Raw genomic sequence first — 26,989 nt, forward strand, 5'->3', positions numbered from 1 at the left:
AATTGAAGTTTGTGACACTGCTTATTCATACATAAATATGAGTTGTGTCACCTGTGTAAAGGCCACAAAGAAATGTAATAAGGTTATACTTTTTTACCTTTATTAAGCAAGGTATCATGGTTAGAATAGGTTTTATTTCCCACATATATTTTATATAGTTGGAAGAGGGCAATTCTCAATTTAGGATCATGTTAGAAAAGCAGGAGTAGAGAGTCTTCATGTGTATGACAAAAACACAGACTTGACAATTATTCAGTAGTATCAAGTGAGCTGAAGAAATCTATTAATCAGGAATCCTGGCTGCTTTTCATCCTTTGGCACAACACTACAAAATATTTTTTCAAGGATCTATTCTTTTACACGTGATTACTTGATTTCCACAAAATTATTCCTGTGACTTATTTCTTTCTATGTCACTTGTACCCTTTTCTTCCCTTCTAGTGTTTTTGGCTGGCTGTTAATTTGCATTCCAAATATTTGTTTGTCTTCCTGAATAAAAATGATTTTTTTGTCTTCAGTGATTGTATACATGTTAGTTCCATGCTCTGATATCTTTTTGTAGTATATCTTTAGAACATTATTTATTGGTTATTGTCAGAAACTCGTTTTAAGAACCTTGAGTATACTTCTCTCCTGTGAATTATTTAGCCTTAACTAATGAAGTTGTAAATTTTTTTATTCATGAAGAACTTGGGACTTTAATTGGCTGGGAGCCGATGGCACTTCTTCTCTTCCACTATTTTTAGCTAAAAGGTCAATGCATCCCATGCATTGTTTTCTTACTAGACAAAGCAAGCTACTCACATATATATAGATGTATTTGTTTATAGGTATGTGTTATGCAGATTCTTCTCTATAGAGTTCTTGTAAAAACCAAAGCACACAAAACACTAAAAAATCCCCAAACAACAAACCAAAAAAACACCAACCAAGACTTCCAAAAGGTATGCATGATTTCGTTTATAAAGTTAGTAGCATCATTCTTTGTTATTCAGCTTAATGACTACTTTGGCATGAACGGTGATGTTCATTGTTTCCTGAGATATAGATGTTGAGCCTATCAGTGTCCTCTCTGGAACAGACAGTGCTCCAAGTCAGGTCTGTGTTGTATTGCTCTGTTAGTAGCTGTTAAAATACAAGTGATGTTTAGAGGAATTTTTGGGCACGAAGTATGAAATTTTAGTTGACAGTGGACTTAATACCCCACTGAGATTGGAAATCTCTGTGCATTTTAAGAACATATTTTGTTTTGATGCCTTGAGAGGCTACCTAGAACAGAAGCTAGACAGTGTTAAAGGATTAAAGAAGGTATTTATTAAAAAGGCCTCCGAAGGATACACCTTGGGCAGTACAAGAGCCTGGCTGTGGCTACACCCAGTATGGATGACAGGTCACATTTTTTCACACTTTTATAAGTTTTGGTCCAGTTACATATTGGAGTTAATTGTCCAATTACAGCTTAAGGTTATGAAGTCCCATCCTCCCAGATTCCTCTCTCCAATTTGCTTTTGGGCCTGAAGCTGCAATGGTGTCCTTCGTTCTTAGGCTGGAAAAAGATTGTTTTGTCTAACTAAACTGTGAAGAGAACTTGCTAACACTTTATATGAAGTTCAGAGTTATATACTAATGCAGTACAGAATCTGGAAAATATCAAAGCTAAAATTTAAGCATCAGTTTGGATCAGACTATGTATCCAGTTTTCCACAATGGCAGAATTGTTGGTTCAGTGAGCATCAGAACTATATGCAGACTGCCACCTTTATACATTAAAAACTATTTCCAGTGAAAACTTTAGATGCAGAACTGGCACAGCACTTCTAATGTGTCTTGAAAACTCCTTTCTCTGAGAGCATATACCCTGCTAAACTCTGGGCCCAAGTCATTATATCCTCACTTAGCATTTTTGTCATTTCACATATGTTGCCCAGTTCAGAGGTATGGTGCTTTTCATGTTGCAGTACTGTGTGTCATATTTTCTTCCTCAATAGCTTGGTAGGAGATGGTAGTTCTTCAGTATAACATGGACAAGAACTTTAAACTGTTTTAGCCCATCCAATCACTTTAATTTTCACATATTATAAAATCACAGTGAAAGCAATACAGAAGTTGTAACCAATTTCATCTCTTGAATCAGTTAGGCTAAAGTTGTAGCATTACCAGTTTGAAAAGTATTTATGTATGAACTGTGATGTATTTAAATAGAAAATAAAACCTCCTTAACTTGATCTTTCATGAAGCCATTGTGATTTCTGTTATAATGACAATGGTTTGTAGGATCTTGTTTAACACACTGTATATTTAATTACACAGTGACATGGCAGTTTCAGAGACTGTGACTCCTTGATTGGCTGCAAATAGCATTAAGCAATTAATAAATCAGTTATGCTTAAAAATGGGTTCACAAACATGTGTACCTGTTAGGGAGCATTTCTTAAATTCCTGTGCTCTCACACATACCCCACACAATTTACCAGGTAGAAAGCCTACAAGTCCCTCAAGGCATACATCTGTCTTTTAATGTGGAGATTTCATGCTTCAGGAGTCAACTTGTGTTAGTCTTAGTGAAATTTGCATGTATATATATATATATCTCTCTCTATATATATCTGCTTATAATTTTTATAAGAGAGGATGGAATTTAAAGCAAATCAAGGTTATATGTTAATCTCAACATCAATAGATTTTTGGACTACGTCATTCATTTGAGAGCAATAAAAAAAGTCATATTGCAGAGCTTGACAGCTCTATTGTATTTAATGTGACTTTAAGATCTTAATTTTATTTTTTTTTTTAAATTTTAAGTGTTGTTGGGCTACCTATTCTACTTCTACATATAGGAAGTTGGATATATGGCCTTATTAAGGTAATTTTAATCTATTACTTGAAAGTGAAAAATAATTTAAATATTATTTCTATTATGGAGAAAACATGAATAATGGAGATATATCACTTCACTTTTCTTAAGATAAAGGGAGTAGAAAGAATTTTTGTGAAGATTGTTCCGTAAACTGTTGTCAAGCCTTAAGATATTGATGTGATACTGATAATACCACAGTTTTGTTTAATCATTTTAGGATTTTGACAGTCTTTCTAGATATGCAGCATCTCTAATATGTAGTTTGCAGAAATGCACAATCTGACAGACAAAAAAAATATCTCTATAGGCTTTTCTTTTATGAGGAAGACGGGAGCCATTTTGATTAGTAAGATTTTAAAATTAAGTTACATAGGAATTTATTCAACTTTTGGGAGCTAATTAACACATTTTACTTGTCCTTTTCTTTTCTAAAGCTTGCAGCAGCATCTGATGTTTTTGTGGAAAACTTTGTCCCTGGGAAGCTGGCTGAAATGGGTCTAGGTTATGAAGACATTAAAAAGATTGCTCCTCACATAGTGTACTGTTCAATAACAGGTATTTTGTTTTCAATTCTTTATGTTCCTTATTTCCTTTCTTTCCATCAAAGAGTTATAAAAGTCATGTGATTGTACAGAAGTATGTTACTTTGATGTCAGTTAAGATAAATTGAGAGTTAAAGAGAGTTCAATTCAAAAACAGGTGTAGAAAACTTCTGAGGAAGCAACCATGTCAACAGCTCAGTGGCTGTTCAGTGTCATTGCTATACCAGCCTGACATGTTCCCATTGATTTCAAAGGAGCCAGGATGGGCTGACCTCCTTGCATTTTGCTTTAAACTAGCTGAAAACTGAGATTTTTTTTTTTTTAAACTCTCCCAGCAGTTTTACTGAATCAATGTACATATTGTGTAATAAAATCTGGTAATCTCAGTGTTTTTACTGCCCTGAAGTACCTCTCTCTTCAGAATTGTGCAGTTACCTGTTTATGGAAGTCTTGCATAACTTTTTTACAGTCTATTGCATGGTAACTGAAACAGTAGAAGAGTTGTATGTACTTTATAAAAGCAGGGAAGAATGAAAAGGAAGTAGACACATGTATGCTGATATTCATATAAAAATAATTTTAAGTCTGAAAAACTGCATAAAAAACTCTAACAAAAACCATCCCCCAAAATCTTAATCAAGCACTAAAATGAAAAGTCTAATAGTAAAATGCAATTAAATAGCAGCAGAAGTTACAGATATTTTTAGACTGTTTTAAAATCTTAGTTACAAATCTGCTTTTCACTTCAATTTCTGCAGAATAAATGGCTTTGGCTTTTTGGTTACTGGGTATGGATGTTATTTAATAGAAATCAAATAGCTTTTTAGTCTTTTGTGGTGTATTTAGCATATTTGTGTGGCAAATGTCTGAAAATGTCAAAAGCAGAAAGACAATTATATTCAGGGCTTGCTGACAATCTTTGTTTATATACCTATTTAGGCTGGTCAATGGCTAGTTACTTTAATGTTTATCACATTTGCTTGTGCACGTAATCTCACAACTAGAATTTGTCAAGTGGATTTGCATTTTTGTTTGCTTTTTTTGTTTAGTTGCTGTACCCATAATGATGAAAAATAATTAAAATTACATCTAAACAATCTGTGTGAGGTAAAACACCCTCTCATTTTGTGTCAGATGCTCGTCTCTCAATCACCTTTGTGACACTGTGCTTGCCTCATTAAGTCGATGTCTGCCTTGTACTGGGTACCCAGAGCCAGGCACAGGACTACAGGTGTGGCCTCAACAGTGCTGAGAAGAAGGGAAGGATCTTCCTCCTTGGCTTGCTTGGCACTCTTCCCAGTGCACAAGAAAATACTGTTGAGCTCTGCTACAAGGATGCATACTTTTATATGTTTTGAGTGCTCCCTCAACTGCGGGTGATTCTTCCTTGCTGCAGAATTCTCCTCTAGGCTCAGGGACCTAAGACTCCTGAGAGCCATCTTTTTTTGGTAAATGCTGAGGCAAAAAAGTATTAAATGCATCCATCTTCATGGCCTTTGTTTATTCTGCCATAGGTCCATGTCCTCCCTAGTCTTCCTTCTGCTGCTGATTTGCTTGCAGAATCCTTTCATGTTGTCTTTTGTGTCTTTTGCCAAACTCAACTCCAGATCAGTCTTTGCTTTTCTAACTATATACTTATATGATCAAACAGCACCTCTATACTTCTAGGCCACTTGCTTCTGCTTTCACTGCTTGGAAGACAAGTTGAAGAAAAATCACATAATCTTGCTGTTTAGAGTTTTGTGTAATGCATAACTTACAGTTCTATAATATTCTATAATGGAAAACAATAAGCCTTATTCATAGACTATGGCAACTTGAAGTTGAAAGTGTTTGGGAGGTAAGACCTAAGTGATGTTTGTTAGGCATTCATAAAGCAACTTGAAGTCTTAAATTATGGTTGTTTAAGTCTTGGATACTCAACAGGTAATAAGCAATGTCTTTTTAAGGATGATGCACCTTTTAGGAATAAAGATATAATGCAGACATCCTGATAGGAGTCTGTTATAGACAACCCAGCCAGGATGAAGGGATGGATGAACTATTCTGTAAGCCTCTGGCTGATGTTTCACAATTGCTAGCCCTTGTTGTTGTGGGAAATTAACTTGTGGGATGTCTGCTGGAAACTCAATACAGTGGAGAGGAGGCAGTCAAGATATAAGCTCCAGTGCCCTTAAAAAAAAATCAGCTCATAAATCCATTGAGTTAAGGCAGGAAATAGCAAAGCCTCAATCTAAGCATATTAAAAGAAGCAACCAGACTAGGACATGCACTAAAGCACAATCAGGCAGAAAACAGATTTAAGAAGAATTCCTAATTGATTTCAAAAACCTCAGTGATGTGATTCTAAATATTACAATTCCTAACTATTTTGTGCTGTGGTTGACTTTGCTGCATTCAATTATGCTTGAGGTTTTTTTGGGGGGTATTTTTTCTCTGTTTTGTTTTGGTTGTTTGGTTGATTTTTTTTTTTTTTTTTTTTTTTGTGATGAGAGAATAGGTATGAGGCTCTGGGACTCAAGTGTCAAGCAAGTGATAGTGGAGGTCTGTCTGGGGCAAGTCAGACAGCCAGACACATTACAACTTCAGCTGTTAAAAAAGAAGGATGGGTTATTGATGTAGGTGACTCCCTCCTGAGGGGAACTGGGGGCTCTGTATACTGACTGGCCTTGTCCCACAGGGAAATCTGCTGCCTCCTTGGGGCCTAAAAGGTATTACTAGAAGACTCCTTGGACTGACTCAGCCCTCTGATTGTTATCTAATTCTGGATTTCCAGGTCAGCAGTGACAGTTCCTAGGGCAATCAAAAAGGACTTCAGGACATTGGGATGACTGGTTGAAGGGATAAGGACAGAGGTGGTGTTTCCCTCAATGCTTTCAGTAGCAGGGAGAGTGCTGAAAGAAATAGGAAAACTCTGATCAACATATGGCTTGAAGGCTGGTGCCATTGTTGCAGTTTTGGCTTTTTCCCTCATGGGATGGTTTATACATTACTGGGTTGGCTGCAGGCAAATGAGGTTTGCCTGTCTGAAAGAGGGAAAAGGTTCTAGGCCTGTGAGTTGGCAGGGACAATTAAGGTGGCTTTAAACTCGGTTTGAAGGGGAAGCAGGTAAGACCAGACTCACTAGAGATAAACCTGGCATGCCTGTGTCAGGGGTTAAATTAATAGCCCAGCTAAAGTGCATCTATATCAGTATGGGTAACTAACAGGAGGAGCAGAAGGCCATTGTGCAGCAGGAAAGCTGGGATGTAGTTGCCATCAGGGAAATGAAATGGGATGAGGCATTTAAATGGTGTGCTGCAATTCATGGCAACAAGCAAGGAAGAAGAGGTGATGGAGTGGCTCTGTACATTAGGGAGTATTTCAACTGTATAGAGCTCAAGGATGATGCTGACAAGGTTGAGTATCTGTGGGTAAGAATCAGGGGGAAGGCCAACAACACAGACATCCTGATAGGAGTCTATAGACAAGCCAATCAGGATGAAGGGATGGATGAACTATTCTGTAAGCCTCTGGCTGATGTTTCACAGTTGCTAGCCCTTGTGGGAGACTCCTCCCTTCTTCTGGGAGACTAACTTGTGGGATGTCTGCTGGAAACTCAACACAGTGGAGAGGAGGTAGTCTAGAAGATTTCTCGAGTGTGTGGAAGAAAACTTCCTGACAAAACTGGTAAGTGAGCTTAGCAAGGGGGGTACCCTGCTAGACATAAGGGCTGGTGGGAAATGTGGTGTTCAGATAACACCTTTGGCACAGTGACCATGATATAATGGAGTATTCAATTCTTGGTGAAGTAAGGAAGGGGTCAGCAAAACCTCCACCTTGGACTTCAGGAGGCTAGACTTTGGCCTGTTCAGGACACTAGTTCAGAGAGTTCCTTGGGAAACAGCCCTTAAAAACAAAAGGGTCCAGAAAGGCTTGACATACATTAACAGGCAAATTGTAATGGCACAGGAGCAGCCTGTCCCTGTGTGCCAAAAAATAAGCTGTCAGGGAAGAAGACTTAACTGACTGAATGAGGAGGTTTTTGCTGAACTTAGGGGAAAAAAAAGCATTTATCACCTTAGGAAGAAGTGGCAGGCAACTCAGGAAGACTACAAGGGTGTTGTTAGGTCACATAGAAAGAAAATTAGAAAGACAAAAGCTCTTTTAGAACTCAATCTGGCCACCTTTGTGAAAGATAGTAGAAAGTGCTTTTATAAATACATTAAAAACAGAAGACTAGTCAAGAAAAATTTCCAACCTCTATTGGATGTAAAGAGGAATATTGCAACCAAGAATAATAAGGCTGAACAGTTAATGCCTCTTTTGCCTCAGTCTTCAACAGAAAGATGGCTTATCAACCAGCTTCCTGAGCTGGTAGATGGGGATGGGGAGCAGACCAGACTGCCTGTAATCCAGGAGTAATTAGTTCGTGACTTGCTGTGCCAGTTAGACACAAATCCATGGAGTGAGATGTGATTCATCCAAGGGTAGTGAGGGAGTTGGCAGAAGAATTCACTTAGCTGCTCTCCATTGTTTATAATCAGTCCTGGCTAACTGGGGAGGCTCCAGGCCAACAGAGGTTATCAATGTGACGCTCGTCCTCAAGAAGGGCCAGAAGGAGGATTCAGGGAACTACAGGCCTGTCAGCCTGACCTTGTTGCCCAGGAAAGTTATGGAACAGATTATCTTGAGTGCATTACATTGCATATGGAGGATATCCAGGGGATCAGGCCTAGCCAGCCCAGTTTGTGAGAGGCGGGTCACGTTTGACCAATTTGATCTCCTTTTATGACCAGTGCCCACCTAGTGGATGGGGGAAAGGCTGTGGATGTTGCCACAGCAAAGCCTTGGGTTCTGTCTCCCACAGTATTCTCCTGGAGAAGCTGGCAGCCCATGACTTGGACTGGTGCACATTTTGCTGGCTGAAGAACTGGCTGGATGGCTGGACTCACAGCCCACAGTGGGGGTCAATGGTACCACATCAAATTTGTGACTACTTATAAGTGGAGGTTTCAGTGTCAGGGCCAGTCCTGTTTAACAAAGTTATTGATGAAATGGACATGGGGATTGGGTGCACCCGCAGTAAATTTGGGGACAACACCAAGTTAGGAGGGAGTGTTGGTCTGCTGGAGGGTAGAAATCTAGAGGGTTCTGGCCAGGCTGGATTGATGGGCTGAGGCCAATAGTGTGAGGTTTAATAAGGTCAAGTACCTGGTTCTTCACTTGGGTTGCAACTACTCCCTGCAGCACTACAGGCAGGGGAGGAGCAGCTGGAAAACTTCCCAGCAGAAAGGGACCTGAGCATGCTGATTGACAGGAGCTGAACTTGAGCCAGCAGTGTGCCCAGGTAGCCAAGAAGGCCAATGGCATCCTGGCCTATATCAAAAATAGTGATTGTCCCTCTACACTCAGAGTGGCTGGTTCAGCACCTGCTGGCATTTTGTGTTTGTGGTTACAGGGATACCCAGCCATTACCCTATTATGGATTAGGGTATTTGCCAGATCCTTGAAGTGGTTCAGATGCTGGAGTGCTGCACTCCTTGTAATTGTATTTGTCCTGGCTTAGGGCAAATTTGTGAGATAACCTCCAAAGGGGTTTCTCTAGAAAGCAGATTCAAGCAGCCCCTCCCCCTACTGGTTTGGGAAAAGATTTCCTTGGAGAAAAGTGGAAAAACTGTTTATTTAACAGGCAAAGCATTCACCAGCACAAAAAAAAAAAAAAAAAACAATATTAAACAATAAAACCTCTTGCTGATCTGAAGAGATGACAAACTCAGAAAGTCCCCTCTGTGGGCTGTAGCTCAGCTCACTCAGTCCCTTATCAGTCTCTCCTGTGCTGGAAATGCCTCTGCCCAGGCCCAGCCTGGTGGCCACCGGTGCGAGCTGCCCGTGCTCTTCTGGGTGTTCAGTCCAGAGCAGATCTATACAGGTCCAAGAAAAAGAAAAATCACAGTCCAGGGGACTTCTCTGCCTCAGCTAGCTAAAACTAACTAAAAAGCAAATGAGAGCTCTGTCCCGCTGTCTGTCTGTGCTGCAGACAATGCAGTCCAGGAGCAGGATGCGGGGGAGCAAGTGCAGTGTCTCGTAACAAACTCCGCGCTTCTTCTCTCCCCCCTTTAAGAACCAGTCTTAAAGGTGTGAAACTTGTTATCCAGCATAAACAGAACAGGCGATTGGGGATACAAGCATCATAAAAGTCAGCCCAGGACATACCATTTTTGTGAATCCTGTTATATAGGAATTACTGTTTTGTACTGCTTGATGTGAGCCAGATCAGGCTGGGCTGTCCTCCGAATATATTGCATTGGTCATGTGGCTGTGAATGATTCATGTGTGCCATCTGTAATATAACGACACTTTATGTATTTCATTATTTCTCTTTCTAGTACATAAATTATCATAGACATGTTATCAGCTTACTTTTCATTTATTATTTACTTTGCCCTCCTTGTTCTAAGCTATGGTATCACCATGAAATCTAATTAATTTGAGTTCTAGCAGTGTATGTTCCTTATATCCTTCTTTTCTCATTAATTTTGGTGGCCAACAAATAACAACACTAAAAAAAGCAGAGCCATGGCAAAAAGGTTTCCCACTCTTTCAAGTCTTAATTTAAAAGAAGAGGAGTTCTTGGTGTTTAAGAAAGCAACTGTAATTTGTGGGTTTTTTAATGTAGAAAAACAAACCTGCTTCCTTTTTTTGGTTTTGTCTTTAAAAACAGCTGAAACATTCTGTGAGAAATTTTGAAAGCATTCAAACTTCTTATTCCTATACAACTTAAAATTCAAGATTGAACTCCATTACCTAAAATACTTTTTGTTAATGAAACATATATGGAGGTGCCTGCTTCTGGTGAATAGTCACATATTTTAGCAGAAAAAAAAAAAAAATCTAAGAGACACATTTCTTAGAAATCAGAAAATATGCTATTTTGTAACTTAAACAGTAAGGAACCATTTTTCTTTAATATGGGCATCATTTTTGTATGGAGTTGCCTCTCTGAATTTTGGACAATTGCAAATAGTAAAATGAAATATAGTGTATTTTTTTAGTAAGTCCAGGGTCATGTGTACATGAGTTTACAAAGTGGTATGCCAGGTGCTGTTTTCTCTTATGGCACTTTGGAAGTTGTGCTTTGCAAACTGAGTTTCTTATCCAAACAACTCTGATTGAATCTATACAGCTTTGCAGTGAGTGCTGCAGAGTTTTGAGGATATCCGGGACATTTCCCAATGTTCCTGCTGCTTTGAGTGCACTTGAACTCCAAACTGCCTGTTCTCAGTCACAAGCTGGCTTTGCTTGGCTAGAAATAGTTTAAATGTAATATATGTTGATAGTTCTGTGGTTGAGATTGGTTTAAGTTCTGGAAAATTGGATGGTTAAGGAAAATTATGTACAGGTCACAAGGGAGTGACCATTCCTATTATGGTCTGCGTGACGCTGTCACTAGGAAAGTCACAGTTTAATCCTGAACGGGAGAGGGCACTGTTTAAAAGGACAACGTGGTTTCCACATCAAAACCTTTTTTTTTTTTTTCTTAAAGCCTCTGAAGGTAATATGTTTTCAAATAATTTTACAGTTTGTATATAAATGATGAAATGTACTCCTCTCAGGTTCTCTACCCCGGCCCTTTGCTCTGCTAATCTACATGAATTGTGATTATTCTTCTTTTTGTGCAGGTTTGTTTTCCTCCTAATTTTCTAGGAAGTAATACTTTATATCATATGCAGGTTGCTTTGTATGTTGTTGTTGGTATAAAAAAAATGTTGTTTTAGTATTTTTTTAAGTTTTATTTCTTAGGATATAAATGTGATGTTTTAGTTTTCTGCCTTTTAAGGAAATTTTATTTCTGTAAAGACTTGTTAGGGTATTTATGCATGAAAAAAATTGAATACAGAATTTCAGAACCAGAGAATAGGTAAGGTTGAAAGTGTGTCATATGGTCCTGCCTCCTGACTCAAGCAGGATCATCCTAGAGCACACAGCATAGGATTGTGTCCAGTTGGGTCTTGAATATCTCCAGTGAGGGAGACATAACAAGCTCTCCAGGCAATTTGTTCCAGTGCTTGGTCACTTGGTGCATCTTCCAGTGCATCAATCTCTGCCCATTGCCTCTTGTCCTATTCCTTGGCATCACTGAGAAGAACCTGGCTCCATCCTCTTGGTGCCCCCCCCCCCCCCCCCCCCCGTTAGATATCTTTACACATTAATGAGATCTCCTCTCACTTACCTCTTTTCAAGGCTGAACAGGCCCAGCTCTCTCAGCCTGTCCTTTTGAGGGTTATGTTCCAGTCCCTTATTCCTCTCTGGTGACCTCCAATGGACCCGCTCCAGGAGCTCCATGTCTCTTGTTTGCTGAAGAGCCCAGAACTGGACACAGCACTCCAGATGTGGCCTCACCTGGGCTGAGTAGAGGGGCAGGATCACCTCCACCGACCTGCTGGCCATGCTCTTCCTAATGCACCTGAGGAGACCATTGGCTGCCTTGGCCACTGGTATGGGCTCACTGCAGGCTTATGGACAGCTGGTTGTCCACCAGGACCCGCAGGTCCTTCTCCGCAGAGCTGCTTTCCAGTGGTTTGGCCCCCGGCCAGCACTGGTGCAGGGGGTTATTCTTCCACAGGTGCAGGACTCTGCAATTGCCTTGGTTGAATTTCAGGCACTGCTTTCTGCACATTTCTTAGTCTTCCTGTTCTTCTCTTCCATCTCTCTCAAGGCCCTTTTGAAAACCATTTTGAAGCCCTCCGTGGTATCAGCCACTTCTCCCAGCTTTGTGTCACCAGTGATCTTGCTGAGGAGGCATCTGCCCCTTCACCCGAGTCACTGATGAGCAAGTTAAACATTCCTGGGCCCAGGACTGAACCTTGGGGACACCACTCGTGACAGACCTCCAGCTAGACCCTGTGCCACTGATGAGTCTTTGGGATCTGTCATTAAATATAGCTGTAATTGTAGAGAATCTGCTGTGAAAATATACTTAGTTTCAACCAAAAGTAACTATGAAGATAAGTTTTTGGAATTGGTATTTTTATTAACTTTGTGTTACTGTAACAGTTTATATTTCTTGAGGATTTGCACTCTCTGCCTCACAAAACTTATTTTTAACTCTGTATTGACATACACTTTGACTGCACTAACCTGTTTGTTGGCAAACAGTGTATTGCTAAAGAGACAAAAATTAGGTGGAAAAAGTAACAAAAATTTTATAGATGTGTTGTGGGTCACCTGAGTTTTCTATGGGTATGAATCTGGAATTGTTATATATGTAGTTTTATTTAATGTACATAAAGTTGTAAAGATACATAAATGAACACATTTCGAAAAAGTAACTACATCCTCTGTGTCTCTTGAGTGGTTTTGGTTAACCTATGGAAAGTAAAATAGTTCTTCACTCCACCCATTTACATAATGTTTAGTAACAATTTAAGAAGCATTTGGTACTTCCCAGTATCTTGTTTTGTACAGTGGCTTTTCCTGAGAAGATGTAATGTTATAGTTTTGATGCATATCCTACTTTGTCTCTAGTATTTTCACAAAAGGAAAGACAACCGCGATGTGTTTTGCTGGCCAAAGTGCCCTTCAGATCCTCTAATTTGTGAACTAACTGTGGTAAGATGTGGAATTGCCTGGATTAGGCACAGTTTTTAGACTCCCTCTTACCAAATGTTTCCGGCCCATAAAATTACACATAACTTTGAGTGGGTGTATCTTCATGCCCACTCATTCCCCTGATTATTGGTGTTTTTATGGCTTCTATATTGTTTAAATCTGGATATAGTTACATGATAGAAACGGATAGATTACCTGCTAAAAAAATGATAGCTTCAGTTTAAAAAATCATTGAGCAAAATAGTTTCTTGATGGTGTAAATTATTTGTTGATAGCATGCTAGTCAAAAATCAGGTATTCAGAAGCTGACTAGGCAAGGGTTGTAGTTGTAACTAAACAATTGCAGCTATATGAATGGTCTTGAGCATTAATCTGTTCAACAGTTTTTAATATTTGTGACCCAAAGTTGCTAAAAAAGTTCTTTGTTTTTTTTTTTCTTTGTAATTACAGAAAAAAAAACCAACCCCCAAAAAACCCCCCACCCAAAAAAACCTAGGCACAACAATTTGGGAGAAAGAAAAGAAAAAAAGCCCAGAAAGGAAGGTAAAAAACTCACCTGCATTGCAAAACATCTGATTGAGTCAAATAGCCAATTCAAGCAGGATGATGTGCATAATTACAGTTATCACCGACTTTTAAGTATATTAAAAGCAGCAAAAATTTGGAAAATGTGTTAGTTAAGGAATTTGGAAAGTGCAAAAAGTAGTATTGAGTATTGTGGTACCAGTATTTAGAAAAACATGTTCATGGACTTTTTTCAATAAATGTATTGTTTTCTATTAATGGAAAATAATGCATTGTCTGATGTGTAAAAGAGGCATTGTCAGAACAAATTAGGTATTGTGCTTCCAGTAGTTCTTAATGTGTTTAAAGAATAAGGAGGGAGGTCTGGAAAATTGTGAACATTATACAGCTCTTAAGCAAACACAAAAATCACAAGTTTGAAAGCCTTGAGGTATGAACTTCAGTGCTCACAATGATTGAATAAAGCATTTGGAGGAGAAAAACATGAAGCTTCTATCTGAGCTTGATTTAATAAAAATAGAGTCTTCTAGCATTGGAAAAGAAAATTAAACTTCTCTAATCTGTTACATTTTTTGCATGATGCAGTTGGAAGATGGATGGATTAAAGAGTTAATCTACCATCTTTTGGGATAGCTTGAACTTATCTGCGTGGACAATTAAGAGAAGTTCATCAGGGTCTCGAGATAAAATAGTCAGACTATTTTTTGACAAGTTAATTAGCAGATACACAGTTTTTTTTTTAAAACAATGTAATTAGTTATCTATATAAGGATCATAAACTTGTGCTATATATTTTGACTGTAGTAACGTTTTTGACACTTTTGAGTAATTCTTTCATAGAAAAGCTAGGAAAATATGATGTACAAGAAATAAAAAACTTGGTTCAACAGGATCAGAGGGTCTCTCATAGCTTACCATAGATACTTCGTGACGATGGAAGAAAATGCTTCAGTACTGATGTTGCTGGTTTTTTTTTTTTCCTTGATATAGAAGATGGATTGCAGTGTGGATGAGTTCAAAATTCTGATACCATCATGTGCTACTGGGGGCTTGTGGGGTTTAGATTTGTGAGACAGGAAGAACCTGGAGGTGATTTACAGGTAGAAGGCATCACTTCTCTTACAGCCTTATAGTGTCCTTTAGAACATTTCCTGGGGGTCTGGCTAACTCTCAGAAGAGTCATGGAGGGCTGGCCTCTACTCAGTTCTTGTTACTGGAGCCTGTAATTGGAACCCTTCCTAACAGTTTCTGTGTCAACACAACCCAGTCATGTGGTGAAGTCCGAATGTAAAAAGTCTATTTTTAGTGGCCTGAGAGCTCTATGCAGCTCTGAAAGCCCACAAAGATGAAGGGAGTCAATTTACAGAGCAGGATTAAAATTACAGATTACCTTGACCAAATTGTTTACATAAATAAATGAGGAAGGGTAAAATTAAAGATTGGAACAAATAGAATGTGCTGTGCTTAATCAAAAATAATCAAGTAGTTTTAATATAGTATGGGGAACAATGGGTTAGAAGAGGGTTCTCAGAAGACTTGGTTGTAAGGATGGGGAATGATCAAAGTTGAATTTGAGTCAGTGATGATATCATTAGATGAAGGATGAGTGTCATACTGGATTATATAAAGATGAATATGGCCTAAAGGACTGTTTCTCTACCCTGCTCCACATTGGTAGGGTTGGAAGGTGAAGTCTACTGCTGGGTAGACCACATTTCAAAGACTATGTGGAAAACAGAAGACAGTTGAAAGAAGACCAATCTATAAGTAAGAAACATTGTGTATGAAAGGTAGCTTGGAACATCAGGTCTTTTCCTTAAAAGAAATGCTGCTGTGATCAGAAGGAAGTACTGTGGTTGGCCATCTGATCATCTCTTCCTAAAGCATTCTGTAAATTGGCACACAGCAGTTCTGAAATGAAGATTCTGATAGGATGTGAAAGCATCAAAAACCTTTACTTTTTGCATAGAATTAGCCAAACTGCTACTTCAAATTCAAAGAATGACTGTGTAAAGAAAAGAAAATCTCAAGAAAAAATTTTGTGAGATAGTAATTAAAATAAAGGTTCAGACCTGACAGTTGGAAAAGTGGATTGTCTCTGTTTTCAGAGATTTAAGTAATTGGGACTACATGTGCAGTGTACAAAATACAAAATGATATGGATATTGAATACTTTGGTGCTTTTCTGCACTGCACAATAGTGCTGCTGTTTTGTAATTCTCAGTATAAACTGCACATATGTCCAGACTGTTATCTAGTTTCTTGTGCAGTTAAGAACCAGCTTTATGGTATACAGCAGGACCTCTAGGAAATTATTATACATCTCATGTGTAATTACTCTGATCCCTAAGGTGGCCATCAATATATGATCAGATGGGCTGAGGCTTTTTGGACTGTATTAATTCTAAATATGAATTTCTGTAAGAATTGAGAACTGTTTTAATTTATATAGCACAAGTGTTAAATATTGTAAAGACATAACTTCATAAAAAAGTTTATTGTTGACTGAAAGTGTGCATGATGTAAATCAAAGCCAAGGAGCCAGTTCCCCTTATGCTTCCAGGCAGTGGGATGGTTTTTTAAGCTATTACTCCTTTCATCCCACCTTCACTGTATGAATAAAGTGAATAAAGAAACTGGTGAGACAATTTTAATCTCTATTTGTATTACAAGAGTTCACAAGCAGAATTTCTACAATTTCATATTTAAAAAAAAATTAATGTGGAAGAGGTAATATTATCTTGTAAGTTCAGGATATATGATTTCTTTCTAGATGTCTAAACAGATTTGTGCCTTAGCCTGAAAAACTCATCCTATGCCATTTGAGTATTTAAGTTGTGTCAATTTTTCCTTTTGGCTGAGCCATCAAACTAGAAAACTTCTGTGTGAAGTGGCAAAGTGATTGCTTATGTGTGGAAATGAATTGGCAGAATGCATATATCCAAATACTACTTCAGTGATGTCAAAAAAGTACTTTTTCACTAAAACTTAGAAAAAAAAAAAAAAAAAGAAGTCACTTGGTCCTGTGAATGAAGAAACAGTTCTTGTTTCTAAGAAAGGAATCAATTGCTGCAGCAGTACATTGGTGTATCAGTGGTGGTTTTAGGTGGTACTGATAGGTACCTACTGAGAGAACTACTTTGATCTGTTTATGTAGGTTCTTTCCTTTACAAAAGGAAACTTTTGAGGCCAGTCAGAGTGCATTTACGTCAATAATGGTGTTGTGTAGAAACAAAAACAAGAGCTCTCTCTAAACCAGCATGGTAAATTGGACCTCAGATATTATAGCTGCATTACTTCTGTGGCCAAACTGATTGAGCCATTTATCATGGTGTAGCAATAGGCAGTATTGATTTACTCTCAGCGCTTTTTTTAGGATCAAAAGATAATTTCAGTACCTGCAGAACTTTAGGAAGGAAATTCTGGAAATAGATGTCGATTGATTTAAAGTGAGACAGCACTATTGCTGATGCTTCTGAAAATAGCCCTCAAGTACCATGTTTTAAGGACTTGCTTCATTTTGGCAGAACATGTTTAGATGGTTTTGTGCCTCTCCTTTATTCTGTCTTGTAGAAGACAACCTGTGCAGTCCCAAACCTCTTTGTGCTTGGCACGAGACCCATTCCAAAACAGACTGATACCTTAGGATTGGCCCTTTGTGGCCAGTATTTCTTCTGAGGGTAAAGTACTCAGTATATGGAGTATAAACTGCAATCCTAAACACATGAAATTTAATTTTTGTAAATGTTATTTATATATAAAATAAAGCAGATGTAGTTATAGCCTTTCACAGTTGACTGCTTTATTCAGATTTAAATGAGGAGGACCAGTGGGAGCTTTTAATTTCTATTCTTAGCTCATGGTGCCAATTATTATTCTATGGAAACACAGCTACACAAACAGGGTGTACCTTCTGACGGTGTATAAAGAATTTGATTCTAATTTCTTCTGCTTTTTCTTTTTCCGGAATCTTTCTTTTTCTTCTTTCTCCTAAATCTTTACAGCTGTTTTGTATCAAAGGTGATCCGTCTGCAAGGAGGTGTTTGCTTCTTGCTTTTCTAGACAAAAACGAAAAGCATTAAATAGGTCTATTAGACCCAGGATTATTTTTCCTCTTTACTGAGATTAGAAATGTATTTGGTGGGTTTCTTCAATAAAGAGTTGGTTTATTTTGTGTTGATATCTACTTTTACTGAAAAAAAATCCTAATGATTGTGATGGAGACTGGGAAACAATGACTTCACTGCTGATCAGACTTGCAAACAGATGACAAATAATGGGACTACTTTGAATTACTTCTGCTTTTATTGTTCACATATTTTTCATATTTCTTTTTAAGAACCATGTGTTTTAAAAGCCTGATTCATAGGATTTGAATTTTTTGGGACTGTGTATTAAAAGTATTGTAATGTTTTTCAAAATACTTGGTTTTCTTTTTGGTTTGGTTTTTTGTTTATGTTATGATCAGGTAAGTTTGAAGTGTCTTCCTACCTAAAGTGCCTGAAAATTGCAAAGATTTTCTGTGTATTTTACTCCTAAGCAGTTGATTTGGGAAATTTTTATTAACTTTAGCTACTTAATCAAGAAGACTATCAGCTGTAAACTGTTGGAACCTGGATAGTACTCAAGAGGTCTACTAGGCTTAGCCTCTTCATCTTGTCATCTATCTTTCTCTGTTTCTGGAGACAGAATATGCAGCTAGCTGGTCTTTTTGTCTCCATTTGTTTTCATATTTCCATGGTACTCTATGCTTAAACCCCTTTAAGTATGCTTTTACAGCCCCTTTGTACAGCATGAGTTGCCAAGAGGTTGTGGAGTAAAATGTGAACCAGCAAGATTTGACTCAGGTGTGTTGCAGAGCTATTAAGTTTGGTAGCTCTTGATTGGAGGAGAAACAAAATGGACTTGGAGTGTTTATGCTTTTCTAATGGTGATGGCAACAATGTTTTTTAACCTGTACTATACACAAAAATGTATATTCAGTTCTTGAATGACTGAAATATAAATACTACAAAGCTGCATTTTTTGGGTGTTTTATCATAAAACCAAACTTCAAGGTATCTCCTTCTATAGGATTAATGTAGTTATGCTGTGTCAAGATGCAGAACCAAAGGTTAGTTTTCCTACTTAAAGCACATTCTTGTTGCTGGTGGGTTTATATACTGCTTGCAAAATTAGCATAGGCCAAAACAAGTCTGTTCAAAAGAGGATTCTATAAAATTCAGCTGGTTGACAAACTTTTTGGAACTGAGCAAGCGGCTGTTTTCTATACAACAGACTTCTGTCAGCACAGCTGTGCTGGACAGGATTGTGAAGAGGTGCTAACACTGCCTGGTTTAGTTATTTTGACAGAAGCCATTAGCAAATACGTTATTATATTGACAAAACATTTCTTTTGCTGGTAAAATTGTTCTTGGCGATGTATCTCTGCAAATGTTTTTGCATTCTCGTATGAAGTACAATTTGGTCTGGAAAGCTGCATTTGCCCTGTATTTGCAGGGTTTTGCCAGTACCTCACAAATAATAAAGGACTCTGGCATTGACACAGACCGAACTTTTTAAATGTATCAGTAACACAAACAAGTGTGAAAAGGGTGGAGAATGAGAGGTGGCAAATTGAAAAATAGTTACTGAGTAATATATGGGAGCTGACAGAATCCCTTTTCTGTGGGTTGGATTGATACCCTTGCAGGATTCAGATCTGCTGCACACCTTCAGGAAGGTGGGTGTTTTAGCTGACTGACACTAAGTCTTTGACTTTTTGCTGCTTCTGTTATCAGCACACCACCAGCAGCTAGAGTGTGTTAACTTTTTTTTTTTCCTGTAAATGATTGAGCTACCCTTTTGTATTGGCATTTAGCATCCTAGCAGGAGGGCTTAGCTGTTTTTTCCACTATTATTTTTTCAGTCGCACATATCCTGAATGTTCAAAATACTGTGAGTTTAGGAACAAGAAACAGTTGAAAATGAGTGCTTTTCTGAAACACTGTGTTCCCATTCTTTGTTCAGTATGAAGCATATAAAAAGTTTAATGAACCAGTCATAATTCTTCCTTGCTTTAATATTAAGTATTGACTTTCAGCAGTGCATGAAAGTAATATTTTTCTTATGCCTTCTCACTCTATTGCTTGTTCTTTCATCTAAGTAGCAGTATTTTGTATAAAATCAAAAACTTCAGAATTTTGGACTCTGTCCTAATGAAGAATACAATATCAGACAGAGAGCCTGTGAGTCGTAAGATTTAACACTGGGTTAGTTTACAGTGAATGAAAACAGATTAGACACTGAAAATCCTGGATATGAACAGCACAGTACAACTGTGAAGACACTTACTGATGGTTTAATGTTTATTTTTCAGTAGCTATTATGCTTGGATTGGTGCCTAGCTAAGTTAACAGAAACAAAGCTGGGAGATTTTAGGCATCTTCAGAAGCCATGAAGCAGGCTTTTGTAAAGCAGTATTTATTGTGTTTGAGTTGTAATAGTCTAAAGAGAAGACTTTGATCATGAAAAGATCATGAAATATTTTGTTTGTTATTACTAAAAATTTCTCTGCTTGTTTCCAAATGAGTTATTTTTTAGGGAATCTCCTGTCTAATAGCATTCTTATCTGCTTGATCTTGTTTTGTTAATCTTTTTTCCTTGCCTGATGGACTTAATTCATTAAGATTGCAGGACTTTTTCTGTTTGGTTTGTTTCATTTTTTCAGATGGTGAGGTTTTGTGATTTCACCAAAGAAGCAAGTATAACTAATTAAAATGGTGAAAAGATTCAGTGTCTTTGTTGTGCCCTTTCTCTGTATTTTCTGTGGGTGTTGTTTGATTTGTAGGAAGACTGTAAGTAGCTGCTGTTGACCTGAAAATGTTTTCCAAGTAAGCATATGGTTTTCATTACTTGTGTTTTTAGAATACTGTTATAAAATAAAACACTGTCAGTAGCTAGCGAACAGAAAAAAACAGTCTTGGGTGTAGAAGACATAAACCATTGAAAAATAGAATGTTTTTTGTCATTTTTAGAAACCTAGATGATGTCAGAGTCTGGCACTTTTCCATGTACCTGATCATTTTGTATCTCAGTGTTTATGCCAGCAGCTAAACCCATTGATCTGCGAGTTGTCTTGTAGGGAAAACTTAGACATAGCAAGTAGTGAATGTTACTGCAGAGTAAGGATGTAATGAGAATAGGTTTGTGGATAACAGTCTTCTTGTAAGTAAAAGCTCTTGTAAAGAGGAAAGAATAATCTGTTATACATAGGACAAGAAGTAACTGTTCAAATTTCTGCAAAAAAGGATTTTTATTAAACATTTAGAAAAGCTTTCTAACAGAGAGAATGGCTTTCTTTTCCAGAAGAGTCCTTGCAGGTATTGCAAAATCAAGATAAAGATACCTGGTGCCATTGTGATTGTGTCTTAGAGTGACCTGACCACCATTTCAAGAGGAAAATAGGAGAATAAAATTTTGTAACCTCTTTTAAGAGACTACATCTTCCAAAATTATTTTATGGAACTGCAACTACAAGTTGCTTATTCGTATAAAACAATATTCTTCGTACAATAAGAAGGGGTGCTATATATCATGTGCCTGCTCAGAACATGATTGTCAGTTTCTTGTATTTCTGTAAAATTAAAATAATGATTTTAAAATATATGGGAATGCGTTCATTAATGAATTGAGCTTCTTTTAAGATTAAAACTTAAAAGAGTAAATATATTTATTTCCAGACCATGTGTTTTATGATATCTCCTCTGTTTACATATTTTGTGTGTGTAATCTAAAGGGAAATAAAATCAGGCTCAAAAAATATCACTGAAGTTATTGAAAGGGTTGAAATGACAGCCTGAGATTCTAAGACTATGTTGCATTCCGTATAACTTAATCCTCTTTGGGAATTAAACTTTATAGATTTGTTTTGAAAAAATTTTGAGGAAATTTTTGGAAAGCTTAAAAAACAATTACATACTGATTTTGAATTCATTTGATATGCTTTTCAAACTTCTGCCCCTGAGGCACTATGTATTTGATTTTGGAGGGTGAGGTCAGGGTCATAGTATGTATTCTCAGCCATGGACATGCAACCCCCAGGGGAACTGTTTGGTCAGGGTTAGCCCCTTCACTGGACACTGCTGCACAGATTTGTCTGTCAACATAACTATGTACAGCCACAACAAATGGATATCTGTTCAGGTAATATCCATTTTAGAACATACATCACCTGTTTCAGATGAGAAATAATTATGTAATCACCTTACATTTCTGTCATGGGATCATAGATAATCATGTCCTTATCAGAAGACTTCTCTGAGGCTATCCTAACACTACACTGCTTGGCTATAACTTGATAAATATTAATAGAAAATACACCGTGCAGGTACTTCTCAATTTTACATGATTTTTTTCACTGTAAGAAGTAGTAAGATTATTAATATCTGTTGAGCTGAAATGTGGTGTCTTTCTGTTGACTCCTGACTCATTTCCAGATAAACCAGATATTTCTCACAAATATTTACTCCCTTACCTTATTCATAATAGTGTGGCAGAGTTGAGCGGGTAGAGCAGTCCTAGCAAAGTAAGAGAGGACACACAGAGGTTAGGACTGACAGCTTGCCTCAGTATTTAACTAATTTCTGTGCAAATTTTGAAACCTGGATGTTCTAGGGAAATGTCATTGCTACATTGCTGGGAGTAATTCACTTCACTATTTTAATATTAGCTTTCAATATATAAATATTTGTAGTCCTAATATCAGCTGTATCTGTACCAAGCATGGAACAAGGAATGATTTGTTACTTTTAAGTGTGCTCAGCTGGGAATATTTGTGTAAACCCAGAATAGCAATGGGGAATTTGGGTGTCTATCAGCCTCCTTTAAGATGGGAAGTAAAGTCTGAGTACCTAATCTCAGTGTCATCTAAAAGCTTTTAATTGAAACTTTGTTTTCAGAAATGGTGATCATGACACATTTAATTTCTTAGATCATGCAGGAGAGTGACCGCCCTCAGACAGGGAAGCTGCTTCTGCCTTAAAATTCAGAGAGTGACAACTTAAACTTTCACTGACTTAGCAAAAGAAAGTGATAGCATCTCTTGAGTATTTATGGTTTGAGCTAAGGAGGAAAGGACTGCTTTCTTGTAACTTATATTTGGTGTGTTATAAAGCTAGAAAATATGGCCTAGAATTTTGCAGGCTGATTAAAAGCCTTTTGAAAACCAAACTTGTGTTGTTTTAAAATGGTCTGTGGCTGTGTCCCAGAAGTGTGGCTGATGCCCTAACAGGAGTTGTGTGAGGCTGGGTATCCAGATCACATGGAAATTGAATAGAGTTGAACAACTGGCAGAGGCTGTTGTTTGTCCTCTTCTAGTCTTTCAGTAGCTAAATCTTAGCATAGAGTTTTGTGTTTGATTTAACAATTTTGTTTTATCTATGCCTTCCAACTTATAACACCTGATTGTGTTCAAAAGACAGGGTTAGAATGTCTAAATCAACATGTGTAAAAGCAATAAATATTGTATGCCTTTGCAATCATCAATTGGGAAATGAAATGTTTTTATCAGATTGGTCAGATTTTATGCTTGCTGACTTAAAGCTTTTTTTTTTTAACATCCTTTCATCTCTCTTGACAATTTGCTCTGACTTCACCTTTCTTGTATCTGTTCTGATCTCCTGTAAGCCTGCCTATTCAGGAAGTTGTACTTCCTTTCCTTCTGACCAACACATGGCAAGCATTTTCCGAAAGTCGTTATTCGTTTTGCTAACGCATTTGGCAGCTCTGACCCTGCAAAGTTTCTTATAATGCGTCTGTTAAACTTTGGCTTTTGTCATTGCAGAGAATTGCTTGTGTTCTTCTGCTTGTTTCATTAATCTTTATTAAGTAAAGATGCAAGCTGTCTTTAATTGAATATTTTCTTTTGGCAATAGAACAAGCCAAAAGGTGTTTCTCATTAATTTGTTATTCAGCAGGGATAGCCATCTATCTGGATTGAATTTGTGACAATGTTTAGTTCCTATTTCTAGAAATGCCTATGTTGAACATATTTTTCTATGTTTTGCTCAGAGTATCATATACAGCCTGACTTTGTAATGTCATTTGTCATCTGGGAATTGAACTACAGGGAATTGGTCTGTGTTGACAACATGTCTCCATGTTGGTTTTTCCTATCCTTTTATTACAATGTGTTTTATATTTGGTCTTATAAAGTTTTACCATGCTATCAAATCATGAAGAAGTGCAGAAATTATGGCTTTTGGTTTTCTTATGCATGTGATACAAATATTTTGAACACAGGTCATAATGAGAAATGCTGACCTTTCTTTTTATGACACAGAAAATCATACTCAGGCTGTCCTGTAGATTTAACTATGATGCCATCATTAGCTTGAAAGCACATTGTATTGAAGAAGTGAGAGTAGCAATTTCAGGTGTTGAATGCGTTTCCATTCCTCCTTTCCAGTTTCTGTGCATTTATTAATTTTGTGAGATTTACTTCTTTCTCAGTTGTTTTTTCTGAAGGCACAAATTGTTTGTGACCCACTATCCTGAGCTGTTAAATTTAATGAAATACAAATCAAATACACAACAAGCTGAGAAACGCAGAAACATTTTTATTAATCTTCATAAAAATCCCAAATGAATCTAAACTAACCTATGTAAAAATACTTCTTTTGGAGTGATTGTCCCTAAAGTTATGATATTGCGACACAGGAGTGCCTGTTTATCCCAGATGCTTTCAGGCAACTTCTAGCCAAAATGAATTTTTTTAATACATGTTAGGAATTCTGTCACTGTATCATCAGTAACTCCTAGGCAAGGAAATATGGTTTTCAAATGTGTGTTCTGTACACACATCTTGGAATAGCATAGAACCTACAGACTTATGAAACTTTGTCTGGGACAAAGTTTTTTAATTGGTCTGCCTGGTTTCTAAAAGTTTATGAAGAATATCTGCCATTAATGTATCTAAAAATCCCACTGTCATCTGGCAAAAATGTAGCTGACATGGTATTAGAAAGCTAAACCTGTAAGAACACATTAGTCTGTTTTCCTAACAGAGTTCTTTCTGGAAACATGTTTGGGTTGGGGTTTTTTTTGCTAGCATTTTTTAAACTCAGTGTGACATTTTTGAACATTTGGCAATTTGGGTAGTAAAACTTCTGTGCAGTCCAGCAACTTTTACTGTTATTACTTTTTTCGTAATCTTCAGCCTGACCTTTCTCGCTTCATAATATTTATTTCTGTTTCTCAGAACAGAATCATTTAGAGCAGATTGCAAAGCAAATTATGTCTCTGTTATGTGATAAATATATTGACCATTTAAAAGTGGATAAACTAATAGTAGTTTGTTATGACATGTTATTTTTTTCCCCCCAAACTTTTGTCCCATATGATGCCTGAAAGTATTATAATTTTTCCTGTGCTATGTTCCAATCTTTGAGTGCCATCACATGGCTCCTGCACACTAAACCCAGAACTATAAGCTTTGTTGTGTTAGAAGTAACTTCCATGTTTCAGAATAACTGGCCCCCTTTCATCATGGAAAAATGTCACAATGTCACACACCAACCCCAGAATAGTAGGTAAGCTAAGATTTATTTCCTGTTGAAGTGTGTTTTCAGGATTTTTTGGTTTGTTTGTTTTGCTTTTTGTTTTGGGATTTTTTTAAAATGTATGTGTCTGATTTAACTAGAAAAATCTGAGAGAAAGAAATAGTTTTAGTTTTTCCATTTGCCAGGAATTGTGGTGTATTAATACCAGTGTAATTTAATCAGATAATAGCAGCAATCTGACTCTTAGGTTTAATTGCAATGTGTATATATTGCCAATATTCACAGGAAATTTATATGCTTCAATTCATTTTACCAAACAAATATTCAGTCAGCTACAATTAGTGTCCTGCATAAAGTTACTTCTGCCATGCCCCTAGCGAGTGATGAGTACTATAGTACTATTATAATTAACTGTTTATCTTGACATGATTATTTTTCATTTTCATTAGATAAATACTTTTAGGCACCTTAAGTCTTCTCTTGTTGCTCCATATCAAAACTTTGGCCATCAAACTGCTGGAGACTTTTCAGAACAGCTGTGAGCTGCATTATTACATATTAGCCACCTAATAAAACTTTAATATTTGGGTAAATATGACAATTAAAAAAAGTAGATGCAGGAACAGAGAGATAATGATTTTTAGTGTCACATTAGGCATGTCTCATTTTGAATATCATACATTGTAATGCTGCATGCTAACAAAGAGAGATAGTAGGGATCTTGGTTGAGAAAATCCTTTAAAACTTTTCATGTGCTAATTTATCATTACTGACTCTATTTATCATCCTCTGTTTTTCAAAACTTTCCAGCTGGTTAAAGTCTCTTTCTTCCTTCTTGTTTGAGCTAAGGGTACAGGATTGCTGGTGGAGAGCTGTGGCGTTTGTTTGGTAAATGGCTCCAGGAAAGGCCAATGTCTCCCTTAAGCTGACACAAAGTAGCTGGTGCCAGTTCTTTCATACTTCTCATCCCCAGTTAATTTTTCTTGCTCAGAAAAAGCTTCAAAGAGTAAAGGTTCTGCACTTTGTTATGTGAAGAAGATAGACTCGGCTGCAGGGTCGGAACAGGAGGATTTAGGTGTGACTGTGCTGAATAAGCAAAGAGTCATTTGGTGGCTGTGATCAGTGGCACAGGGTCTAGCTGGAGGTCTGTCACGAGTGGTGTCCCCAAGGTTCAGTCCTGGGCCCAGGAATGTTTAACTTGCTCATCAGTGACTCGGGTGAAGGGGCAGATGCCTCCTCAGCAAGATCACTGGTGACACAAAGCTGGGAGAAGTGGCTGATACCACGGAGGGCTTCAAAATGGTTTTCAAAAGGGCCTTGAGAGAGATGGAAGAGAAGAACAGGAAGACTAAGAAATGTGCAGAAAGCAGTGCCTGAAATTCAACCAAGGCAATTGCAGAGTCCTGCACCTGTGGAAGAATAACCCCCTGCACCAGTGCAGGCTGGGGGCCAAACCACTGGAAAGCAGCTCTGCGGAGAAGGACCTGCGGGTCCTGGTGGACAACCAGCTGTCCATAAGCCTGCAGTGAGCCCATACCAGTGGCCAAGGCAGCCAGTGGTCTCCTCAGGTGCATTAGGAAGAGCATGGCCAGCAGGTCGGTGGAGGTGATCCTGCCCCTCTACTCAGCCCAGGTGAGGCCACATCTGGAGTGCTGTGTCCAGTTCTGGGCTCTTCAGCAAACAAGAGACATGGAGCTCCTGGAGTGGGTCCATTGGAGTGTGATAAAGGTGATTAAGGGACTGGAGCATCTGTCTTACAAGGACAGGCTGCTGGAGCTTGGCCTGTTCAGCCTCAAGAAGAGATGACTGAGAAGGGATGTCATCGATGTCCCTAAGAACCTTAAGGGAGGGTGCCAAAAGGATGGAGCCAGGCTCTTGATGGTGCCAAGCAATAGGACACAAGGCAATGGGAAGAAGTTGATGCACAGGAAGTT

General features: G+C 37.8%; 1 protein-coding gene across 2 annotated transcripts in view; it reads left to right on the forward strand.

The window, feature by feature from the left end:
• The window catches only part of SUGCT (succinyl-CoA:glutarate-CoA transferase), a 313,857-nt gene that overhangs the window by 8,762 nt on the left and 278,106 nt on the right, over positions 1-26,989 (forward strand). For both annotated transcript variants that reach the window (XM_059849784.1, XM_059849776.1), the window contains one exon: positions 3,292-3,412. In XM_059849784.1, coding sequence (XP_059705767.1) covers positions 3,292-3,412 — 121 coding nt within the window. The remainder of the gene's footprint in view (positions 1-3,291; positions 3,413-26,989) is intronic.

The sequence above is a fragment of the Haemorhous mexicanus genome, chromosome 1 (assembly GCF_027477595.1).
Source record: "Haemorhous mexicanus isolate bHaeMex1 chromosome 1, bHaeMex1.pri, whole genome shotgun sequence".
NCBI classification, from domain to species: domain Eukaryota; kingdom Metazoa; phylum Chordata; class Aves; order Passeriformes; family Fringillidae; genus Haemorhous; species Haemorhous mexicanus.